This window comes from Chrysochloris asiatica, unplaced genomic scaffold, assembly GCF_000296735.1.
Source record: "Chrysochloris asiatica unplaced genomic scaffold, ChrAsi1.0 scaffold00085, whole genome shotgun sequence".
Taxonomy (NCBI): domain Eukaryota; kingdom Metazoa; phylum Chordata; class Mammalia; order Afrosoricida; family Chrysochloridae; genus Chrysochloris; species Chrysochloris asiatica.
Window position 1 is genome coordinate 2735042 of NW_006408603.1, and position 12369 is coordinate 2747410.

The 12369-nt window shown below is 39.3% G+C and overlaps 1 protein-coding gene across 2 annotated transcripts in view; it reads right to left on the bottom strand.

Moving 5' to 3' along the window:
• Window positions 1–368: 368 nt before the first annotated feature.
• Window positions 369–12369, bottom strand: part of MAGI3 (membrane associated guanylate kinase, WW and PDZ domain containing 3) — a 300568-nt gene continuing 288567 nt past the window's right edge. Inside the window, exons 20-21 of one of the 2 annotated variants that reach the window (XM_006865901.1) lie at window positions 3222–3360; window positions 369–1471 (exon numbers count right to left, since the gene is read on the bottom strand). In XM_006865901.1, coding sequence (XP_006865963.1) covers window positions 369–1471; window positions 3222–3360 — 1242 coding nt within the window. Of the gene's footprint in view, window positions 1472–1991; window positions 2176–3221; window positions 3361–12369 lie in introns of those variants that run through there. The other variant, XM_006865902.1, reaches the window with a different exon arrangement.

Sequence of the window (12369 nt, forward strand, 5' to 3'; positions counted from 1 at the left end):
GACATGATACAGTAGATAACTTGGCACAGATACACAGTGGATGGTGATCACATTGTCAATATCCACGTAGGTCACTTGTCAGACACTCACGAAGACGGACTGGCCAGGCTGAGCAGGGCGCCAGATGAGCAAACCCTGACACAGCTCCTTCCTGAGTGCCAGGGGGCAGCCAGTCAGGGGACGGAGGGGTCTTAGCAACCCTAAAGGCCTGTCATGCAGCCTAGGTAACTTGATGCTCAAATCAAAATGTACTTATGTATGTTTAAAAATCTTATGGGGGGAAAAAAAAGGTGACTTTTTTTTTTTTTTTTTGCTGCTTTTTAGTAAGAAAAGATGGGAACTTGTTTTCCTATGTTTCACACTAAAGGTCACAGCCGTTTCTCGGCCACACCAGTGCCTGTGACTCTATTTGCACTTGGCACCTTCCAGGGTCCTGGAGTTATTGTTTTTTTCGCTGGAGAACTGCTGTCAGCTTTGAGGCCTCCACCCTCTTTGTTTTTGTCTGCTGTCTCTAATTCTTTCCCTTTGTGATCTCCTATTCTGTTGAAATTCACTCTCTCTTCAGGTTCCTGCTTCAGCTTCTTTTCTGATATTTTGACATTTTCTCCTACTTTATCTTTGCTAGGATATATATCTCCTGAAGTTGCTTTCTTCCCTTTCTCATTGTCAGGTACTACTCGACTAATCGTGTGATTAGCATTTTTGGATGGAAGAGACTTTTCATTCACTCGCTTGCCTTTTTTCTCTGGAGACCCTGTTCTATGTTTTCCAGACTGACTCTGCTTTACATCTTTTCTGATGACACCTGATTTTTCTTTCCCATCCTGGATCTGCTCCACACTGTCACTAGCGTGCCCGCCTGCTCGGCGACTCTCACTCTCCAATATTTTGGCTTCAGCGTTTGGTTGGTCTTTGTTTCCTTCGATCTTTTTCTGCTTTCTTGGGCTCGAAGACCGTTCTTGGCTTTTCCTGCAATGATCTTGTCCAGAAACTGTTCTGGTGCTGCTCTGGTCATTTCTATTTTCCCCCTTCCTGGGGCTCGGTGACCGATCTCTGGGTCTTCTTTTGGGGTCACTTTTTAGAGGACCTGGATTCTTTTCCAGGTGTTCCTCAGAACAGCGACTGGCTGACTTTTTGGGACTAGCTGATCTACCACTTTGTGGAACACCATTTTCTACTTTTACTTGATTTTTCTTCTCACTGTGTCCATGACTGTTGGGTGGCTCCTTCTTATCCACATTTTTCTGGACAAGAGACTGACGCTTGATCTCAGACTGCATTTCACTTAAAGTGCTTTTCTTTTCAGGCAAATTGTCCATCAGTTCTTCTGCATTTTCACATATTAAAGCTTCTTCAATTAACGGGACATGAGACTCTTCAAATACGGAAGCAGTGTATGAAGATGAGGGAAATGGTGACTGTTCATCATAAATCACATTTGAAGATGAAGGATTACTAATATCCCAATCACCTAAAAAAAAAAAAAAAAAAGCAGCACAAGTGGAACACTGTGAAATTTTAGAATTATAAATAGGAACAATAAATTCTAAACTTTTGATAGCCAATTGAACTGTACTGACTGCTGCTTAAACAGCCTGACTATGGATATTTTATAAATTAAGCTTATGTATGTTTATACCTCTCTCTCTATAGGCAGATGTGTAGAGACATCTGCACTTATACAGGAAGGAGAGGCTGTTTATAGACACAAAATAACAATGTGGCCCATATATATAACTCCATAAATACATAATATGTAAATTACTTACAAGCCCAACATTAAACTTGTTATGATAAATAAATAAAATTGGACCAAATGGCCAAGTTCAAGAAGCTTACTAATTAAGCTTAAGACTATGCCAAAACCATTACTTAATAAATGAGACCAAACTGTGGTAACTACAATGAGGTTCATGGGCATTCGTAATTTTCTATAGAGTTAAGCTATCAAATTTCATGTCAAAAGAAAACTGAAAAGTACAGAAGATAGGATGGGTGCATTTAACAGCATCATTTTTAATTAAAAAAGGAAAAAAAAAAAAAAAAAAAAAGAAGGAAGAGATTTACAAGACATGCAAATTTACCAAGTCTTTTTAAGGAAAGACCAAGAAAAGCCCTGAAAGCCTTAATGTTGCTCAGGTTTCACGTAGGAGCACAGACCGGAAGGAGCCAGACCTGAAGAAGGAAGAGAAAAAGCCTAGGACTATGTAAAAAAAAACCACAGTGCAGTTAGCAAAGATGTCACTGGGACCGTATGATTTACAAGCAGATGGTGGAAGGTAATACAGCCAGAGAATCACAGGCTAGAAGGGGACTGCAGGAGAGCATGTCTACACTTAACCTGTAAAGGGGTGGGAGCTGGGGAGGGGGGGGAATGCTGCATTTATTTCTAATAGTGCATCCAACTAAAATATAAAAAGTACTGATTTCAAAACCATCCAATGAAAACAAGGTAGTTTCTGATGAGTACAGGAGTACAGTCATGGTCCCAGGTCCAACTCCTTGTCCCTAGGCAGAGCAACTTGTTTGTGAAAACAGTGGTTGGAAAAGCCTAAAGTTCTTCTGCTACTCATTAAGAGTGAAACTCTATCATAACTCAAGGAAGTAAGTTACATTTATTGGTAACATGTAATTAGCCAAGGTGGAGAGAAAGCTGGGATGTTTTGAAGAGATTTTGTGTTTTAATGTAACATTTTGCTGTGTTTTACGTGAAAGTTTACATAGCAAATTAAATAGTGGCTAAAAATGTCACAATATGTCAGCATTCTCATTATTTTCATTCTGTTTGTTCTATTTCCACTGATCTAGCTTCTGGTACCCTTCCTCCACACACACACCCTTGCCTTCTAAAATCGTTGCTTTTGGCTAAATATTGACCATTTGGTCTCATATAGTTGAAGCAGAAAAGAGATTTAAAATGTTTTTCATGACATTCAGATTGTCTTTAACGTCCTTGTTTTTTACAGCTACATTTCTCTACAAAAACAATTACATGTTTTCTTTTGATAGCAGCTTCAATATGTTTTGCTCCAACAAAAGTCCTGCCTGAACTCACTTGTTTCAGAACATGGTAGTAACTAGACTATGTAACCAACTTCAGATGACTCTGTGAATTAGCTACTGAAATACCTGTCGACTCCAACCCTATATGCCTTTGCTTTCTGCTGCACCCCCTTTTTAATACACAACTTTCTCAACCACCAGTGGGCTATTTCACTTACCATGATCAGGTATCAAGCCAGTTCCTGGCCTCAAAAGAAGAAGAACTTTATTTCCACCAGCCTGAATGAGCTCAATTGCTCGAGTATGTGTGATGCCTTGTGTCGGTTCTCCATTGATTTCAACAATCTGGTCACCAACCTAGACAGGGAACAATCCAGTTTCAGGAACAACATGAACCTCTATGCAGCCTTCTCCCTTTCTGCTCTATCAACTCTAGGCCTGTGAAAAGATTTGATTTGTATGTGGTGCTATCATTCAAGAGTTGATGAGGAGTGGATAGATGGGACCCAATCAAATGAGACAACGTGCAATTTTACTTATTCTATGAAAATATCCCACTGGCAAGTTTTATGTGACTAGTCAGTCAGGATCTGGGCATCTTCAAACAATAATCAGTCTAAGTTTTCTATCGAAGGTTAGTGATGGAAGAGGTGAGATGAAGAGGTGAAGTCTACACAACGAGCCAAATGACACCACAGAACTGTGTCTGAATCTTGAATTTATTTCCTAAAACCTGGGCAGGGGGCTCTTCATCTTTGAAGCCTTTGAACAGGGAGAACTGTTTACACCTTCCTTTGTGCAGACTCTGTAGCCTGCACATTTTTCTAATACATGACTTGTAATGTGTTGCGCTTGACTACAATCTGCAAACATACAAACCCGTCTCTTCATTTTTGAAATAGGAAAACAAGAAGGACTTTGAGTAAATGCAATTCAATACTTATGGTTAATGTATACTTGAACATATTTACACAAATTTTATCATAAGAGGAGTAGCAGGAAAGCAAAGTATCAGTACAAGATACATTTTTACAAATTTAACTCTTTTTAAAACAAAGAACATCAAAGATAAACTTCAACATCAATGGGCTGACCCCAAATTTTTTTTTAACAAATTAGGCTTTATTTTATACGCTGTTGTTGTTTTTAAGTGTCATTGAGTTGGTTCCGACTCATAGCAACCCTGTATAGGGCATCTGAGGAGTGGCTAGTGAATTTGAACTGCAGACCTTGCAGTTCAACCATGCAGTCCAGTGCATTACCCCCCAGCACCACACCAGGGCTCCTTATTATATATTGTTTTTGTTGTCAGATGCTATCCAGTCAGTACTAACTCATAGCAACCCTACATACAACAGAATGATATACTGCCGGTGACTGGTCCCTCCTAACTAATAATACATCCATATATGTATAAAATACCTTTATATATATGAAGGTATTATAATAACCAGATGAGGAAGGATAAATGGCTAAAAAAATGGGGAAAAGTTATCTGGCAGCAAATGATCATGACTGAAGAGTTATAAAGGCCTAAATAAGTGACTATTAACTAGTGTGAAAAGAAACCGAGGAACTAGAATCATACACAGTGGCAGAATGAGCAGAGCTGGGTCAATCAGACTATAGAACAGGGAATGCTGAAGATACTCAAACTTCTCTGTTCCTCCAATAAACAACGATATCATATTTACTTAATGGTGGTGGCGGTGGTTATGTGCCGTGGAGTCAGTTCAGACTCATAGCAACCCTGTATAGGGTTTCCGAGGCTGTAAATCCTTACCGGAGCAGAAAGCCTTACCTTTCTTCTGCGGAATAGCTGGCAGTTTTGAACTGCTGACTTTAAGGTTTGCAGCCTAACTCGTAACCACTATGCTACCAGAGCTCCTTAACAGAAGATGACAATGAAAATAATGAACCAATCTGCTAATAATTCATTTCAGAAGAAATTATACACACACACATGAGTGTGTATGTGAGTGTGTATGATGTATGTAAAAAAACACACAAAACCCCCCCAAAACCTCAATAGCATTGATGACACAGGTAAATAATTATACTTTGAAGTGGGATATAAGAGTTTTACTTTCAAATATTAATCAAAGATATCCTTAAAATACCTTGTTGTTGTTGTTGTTAAGTGCTGTCGAGTCGGTTCCGACTCATAGCGACCCTGTACAGGGTTTCCGAGGGTGTAAATCCTTACGGGAGTAGAAAGCCTTATCTTTCTCCCGCGGAGCGGCTGGTAGTTTCGAACTGCTGACCTTAAGGTTCGCAGCCCAATTCGTAACCACTATGCTACCAGAGCTCCTTAAAATACCTACAGGTTCTTATTTGTACTAAACTTTTATACAAAAAGAAATTCCAACGCGACCAAGAAAAGTGGAAACAGGGCTTTAAAATCAGCCATATGAAATCAGCTCTTATCTTTCTACTGGACCTGAAGGACTGAGGTGGGGTAGGGAGTCTTCTAAAAGGAGAGAACTGTCACTATCACCTGGGCCTTGGCCAAACTGACTGATTTAGGCTGAACACACAATATGCTGATTATCAACTTTTCTGATCTCTAAAAATGGCAATTTCACCAAACTCAACTTAGTATTTTGAAGAAGAATTAGAACAAAGTTAAAATATATGGAAGAGATTATAGCAGGTTGAAGGAGATCAAAGATATTCTTAAATAGTAATACAATAAGAAGGAAGTCACCGGGATCCTATAAATACTGTTGAGGAGCACAGAGGTGAAGCCCAGGAAGCAAACACTCTGCACTTTGCATGCTCTCCCCATCCCCAATCACAGGAGCGTCTCATGGTTAGGAGTAAACATGAGTTTTTATGATATGTAAATATAGATGGCTAACAATCTCATTGTTACATGGTAACAATAATGAAGAATTATATTTAAGATAATCTTCCAGTTTAAAAGGAAATAGAGTTTAACATACTATAAGAACCACATACACAAAAAGATAAAGAATAATGACAGCAGATACTCATTTGGCAAGATAAATGATAGTTCTGGCTCCTAAATCATAATGTTAAATAAAAAGGGAGTGCATTTTACTAAACTGAAGTCTTCCTTAATATTTTTTGAATGTTTATTTAAGAAATATTTACCTGTAGGAATTCTACAGATCACATTCACAAGTAATATGATACAGTGGGAGTCCTGGTGTGATGCTATAGTATAAGCACTAAACTGCTAACCACAAGGTTGGCAGTTAAAACCCACGAGCTGCTCCTTGGAAACATTATACAGGGTGTTTGCTACTATGAGTCAGAGCCAACTGGATGACAATAACAACAACATGATACAATTAGAAATAAAGGAAAAGTGACCAGCCCCTCCTCAAACATGAAGAGGTATCTAACATAAGGAAGTCCAAAACATAATAGCAAAGATGTTTTAATAATAATGAAAATGTACCTATCATAGCTCATCTAATGCTGCCAAAGGGCTCTCAGAGGAAAAGTGTGTCTCTAAGGCAGAAGGGAGCCCAACTCATGTGGTTGTAAGGAGCATGGCTAGTAGTTATTATTATAATGCAACATGCCTAACTTGAAGTCATTCAAATTCAAAAGTTTATACCACGGTACTGGGAAAACATAACATTTCTGCCAGCTGCCAGTTTGTAACATAAGCACTATTATTTGGCAGGCCTGGGGGGGGCCTATGGCATGAACAGTGTGAGACCTTTCTGGATATAAGGGCAGGAGATCAGAGCCTTGAGGTTGTCAGTTGCACCATAACCTTACATGTGTCTGAATAAGTCTAGAAACTATGATCTCAGGTGGACGCTCTTCCACACATAGACTCGTAGTAGCTTCATGATGGCTGCACACATGGATTTATGACTTTTCCATGTGACTTCTCTTGGAGGGGGAAAGCATGAGAACATGCAGAATGGAGGAAAGATGGAAGACATCAGGATAGCATCAGACTTGTTATATGAACCTGAACAGAGACGACTATGGGGCCAGATTTCTTCTGTGGCTGAGCTGGGGAAAATGACAGAAAAGTACCAGAAGCAGATTCAGATTCAGCTAAAGGTTCAGTTCTACAGAACCAAATGGAGATGTGATGAGAATTTCTAAAGGGAGTGTGAGGTTTCTATGGTGCTCTGATGGTAAAGCACTGGGCTCCTAATTGTAAGGCTGGTGGTTCTAATCCACTGGCCACTCTGTGGGAAAAAGATGAGGCTGTCTACTTCCATAAAGATTTAGTCCTGCAACCTTAAATAGCAGTTCTAGTCTGTCCACAAGGTCGACAGTTCAAACCCACCAAGAGCTCCTTGGAAACCCTACACAGGGTCGCTGAGTCAGAACCGACTTGACAGCATTTACAACAGCAACAACATTCTGTTCTATATGAATCAGAATCCACTCAATGGCAGTAGCTTTGTTGTCCAGCAAGGCTCACAGGATATGAGAGTAAATAGGATTATGCTGCCCACCATTACTGACTTCAGCATCAAAAATTTATACCATGGTACTGGGAAAACAACCCAAGAGGGGTTTTGCCTAATGAAATGTGAGCACAAGTGATCTGTCACTTCTGAGTTTCAAGAGCCAGTCTGGTCCCATCAAGTTTCTTTAACTAACTCTGGACACAAAGACAAGGCTGCTCCTTTACCTACAATCATCACAACCCAAATGACCCCAACACAGAGAGGAGATGACGTCAGCCCACAGTCAGCAAGGACACGAGTGAGGAATAAATGCTTGTGATTACAAAGCACAGGTCGTTGTTACAGAACTTAGTCTAAGCTTATGAAAGGCATCAGAGAAGATTAAACATTTACTGAGTAAGCTGTAAAATCTAAACTTGGAGAATAGAAATCTTTATTTGAAACCAGTAACTGGCTTCTCCGGAATGATTTTAGTAAAATAATTTCCCTAAAAAACAAAGAAACAAGCAAGGGGTAAGAATAGACTGCCTTGTGTCATTACTATTTCTTAGAAATGATGGCTAGAGTAGTTTTTAAGAAAAAGGAAAACCATGGAAAAGTGTAACTTTGCAAAGGACCGGATGATTAATGAACGATGGAGATGATATCCTGGGAGATTTAAAAATCGGTTTCAAGGTGAAAAGCAATGGGGGGTGGGGGGTGGGGGCGGGGCAGGCGGGTACTGGCTTCAAAACAGAAAGTCTAAATAATAGAATATTACTGAAATTCCAAAAAGCAATTCAAATATTTACGAGTTTACTAAAAACGATCCAGAAGTAATGCAACAGAAGGAGACTCATTAACAAACGCTGGTGGAGCAACTCTGCAGTATAGGGCAGTGGTGTAGTTTACATCCTGGTCCCACACCTCTTCCAAAAGGAGTGGCCTCATTTTCCTCATCTGTTAAATGGGGATAATACTAGTACCAACACCTCATGGTCATCACTCATCTGTCAGTTTGTTGTACCGTGGTAGCTTGCGTGTTGCCGTGATGCTGGAAGCTGTGCCATTAGTATTTTAATTACCAGCAGGGTCACCCATGGAGGACAGGTCTCAGCTGAGCTTCCAGACTAAGACAGACTAGGAAGAAGGAGAAATGGACTACTTCCAACTATTTAATCACTAAAAACTTTACAAATAGCAATGAATCATTGTCAGGTAGCACCACAATATAGAATATTGAAACATGATGACGAGCACCAGAATACTGTCAGATAGAGTGCTGCAAGATGAACCTCTCAAGTTGAAAGGCACTCAGAATATGACTGGAGAAGAGCTACCTCCTCAGAGTAGAGTTGACCATCATGACACAAATAGAGTAAAGCTTTCAAGACCTTCACTGGCTGATGGAGCACAACTCAAAATGAGGAGGACACAGCTGTGAACATCCATTCATAACTGGAACACAGAATGTAAACAGTATGAATCTAGGAAAATTGTTGTTGTTGTTAAGTGCCATCGAGTCGGGTCCGACCCATAGCGACCCTGTGCAGGGTTTCCGAGGAAAATTGTAAGTGGCCAAAAATGAAATAGAACATAAAGATCAGTATCCTAGGCATTAATGACTTGTAGTGGACTGGTATTGGCTATTTTGAATCTGACAATCACATGGTATACTATGCGGGGAATGACAAATTAAAGAGGAATGACATCACATTCATAATAAAAAATTTCAAGATCTGTCTTTAAGTACAACACTGTCTGTGATATGATATCTATACACCTACAAGGTGTGGTGCTGTGGGTTAATGTGCTGGACTGCAATGCCAGTTTGAACCACAAAGTTTGTGGTTCAAGCTCATCAGCCGCTCCTCAGAAACCCTATACAGGGTCACTATTGGTCAGAACTGACTTGACGGCACTTAACAACAAGGAAGATCAATTAATACCACTATTATTCAAATTTATTCACCAACCACTAAAGCCAGTGATGATGAAATTGAAGGATTCTACCAGCTTCTTCAGTCTTGATCAAATGAGCAATCAAGATGTATTGATAATTACTGGTGATTGGAATGCAAAGGTTGGAAACAAAGAGGAAGGACCAGTTGTTGGAAAATGTGGCCTTGGGGATAGAAAAATCACATGATAGAATTTTGCAAGACCAATGACTTCTTCATTGCAAATACCTTTTTTAAACAATAGAAGAGATAACAATACACATCAGATGGAATACACAGAAATCAAATTGACTACATCTGTTGGAAGAGATGGTGGAAAAGTTCCATATCATCAGCCCAAACAAGGCCAGACTGGGAACAGATCATCAATTGTTCATATGCAAGTTCAGGCTGAATCTGAAGAAAATTAAAGCATGTCCACAAGAGCGAAAATATGACCTTCAACATATCCCACCTGAATTTAGAGATCATCTCAAGAAGATTTAATGCATTTGACAGTAATGACCAAAGACCAGTAGAGTTGTGGCATGACATCAGGGAACATCATACATAAAGAAAGCAGAAGGTGATTAAGAAGAAAAAGAAAGAAGGAAAAGACCAAAATGGATGTCAGAAGAGACTCTGAAAGTTGCTCTCCAGCATAGTGATGCTAAAGCACATAGGAGAAATGAGGAGGTAAAAGAGCTGAACAGAAAATTTCAAATGGCAGCTCGAGAAGCAACATCAAGTATTATAATGAAATGTGCAAAGACCTGAAGTTAGAAAACCAAAAGGGAAGAACACACTCAGCATATCTCAAATTGATTCAACCTAAAGAAAAAATTTGATCCTTGACTTGCAATACTAAAGGATTCTATGGGAAAAAATATTGACTGATACAGGAAGCATCAAAAGAAAATGGAATACACAGAGTCAACTGTAACCAAAAGAAATGGTTGATGTTCAACCATTTGAAGAGGCAGCATATGATCAAGAGCCAGTAATACTGAAGGAAGAAGTCCAAGGTGCACTGAAGGCATTGGCAAAGAACAAGGCACTGGGAATTGATGGAATACAAATTGAAATCTTTTAACAAACTGATGCAGCAATGGAGGCACTCACTCATCTATGTTGGGAAATTGGAAGACAACTACATGGCCAACTGAATGGAAGAGATCCATATTTTTGCCTATTCCAAAAAGAAGTGACCTAATGGAACATGGAAATCATCGAATAATATCATTAATATCACATGCAAGTAAAATTTTGCTAAAGATAGTTTAAAAATGGCTGCAACAGTACATTGACAGGGAACTGCCAGTGGCTCAAGTTAGGTTCAGGTAAGTCGTGGAATGAGGGGTAGCACTGCTAATGTCATATGGATCTTGGGTGCAAGCAGAGAATACCAGAAAGATGTTTACTTGGGCTTTCCTGAGTACACAAAGGCTAATGACTGCGTGGGTCATGACAAACTATGAACAACATTGAGAAGAACAGGTATTCCAGAACACTTTACTGTACTTGAGGTGAACCTGTATGTAGACAAAGAGGCAGTTGTTTGAACAGAACAACGGAATACTGAATGGTTTAAAATCAGGAAACGTGTGCACTAGGATTGTATTCTTTCACCATACTTGTTCAATCTGTACACTGAGCAAATAATCACAAAATCCAGATTATATGAAGAAGAACATGACATTAGAATTGGAGGAAGACTCATTAACAATCTGTGATATGCGGATTAACACAACCTTGCCTGCTGACAGTGAAGAAGACTTAACATATGTACGGTTGAAGATCAAAGACCATAGTGTTCAGGATACGTTGCACCTTAATGTAAACAAAAATCCTCACCACTGGACCAATAAATGAGGAATGATAAATGGTAAACAATTTAACTTATCAAAGACTTTATTTTACTTGGATCCACTATCAACACTCATGGAAGCAGTAGCCAAAAAATCAAATGACACATTGCATTAGACAAATCTGCTGCACAAGACTTCTTTAAAATGTTCAATAGCAAAGATATAGTTTGAGGTATAAGGTGTGCCTAACTCCATCCATGAGATTTTCAACAGCTTCATATGCATGTGTAATTTGGACAATGAATAAGAAAGACAGTAGAAGAATTGATGCATTTGAGTTACAGAGTTGGAGAAGAATATTGAAAGTACCATGGACTGCCAGAAGAACAAACACATTTGTGTTGGAAGAAGTACAGTCAGAAAGCTCCTTAGATACCAAGATGGTGAGATTTCATCTCTCATGTTTGGACATGTTATCAGGAGGGACCAGTTCCTAGAGAAGGACACCATTCTTGGTACAGTGGAGCGTCATTAAATTAAAAAATTTTAAATTTAAAAAAGAGGAAGACCGCCCCCAACAAGATGGATTGGCACAGTGGCAGCAGCAACGGGTCAAGCATAACAACAGCTGTGAAGATGGTGCAAGACTGAGCAGTGTTTCATTCTATTGTGCATCAGGTCACTATGAGTTGGAACCTGCTCAGTGACACCTAACACCACCATCACCACCTCATGGGGTTGCTGGGAGGACTTTGTATGTGCATTTTTTATCTGTCTCAGAAACAAAATAGATTTGATATACAAAATAGAGGGAGGAAAAAAACCCTTAAGAAAACAACCAAAGCAAGACTGTAAGAAATAAACATAATAGGATGAGAATAAACATAATTAATAATAAAAAAAAAATCACTATCTAGAATGTATGTGGAACTCATGCCAATACCCAGATTTTCATTGACAAGTGATTGAAGAAGAATTGAGAGATGAGGAATCAGCACTAGATATACAATCCTGATGATAAAGAGATGAAAACAAGAAAATGCCAGATGATACAGCAATCCATTACTTGGCATATATCCTAGGGAAACAAGAGCCGTGACATGAATATGCACACCCACATGCATCACAGCAGCATTCACAGCCTCAGAAAGATGACAACTACCTAAATGCCCATTAGTGGAAGAATGGATACATAAACTATGGTCCAGACACACAGAATACTACCCATGG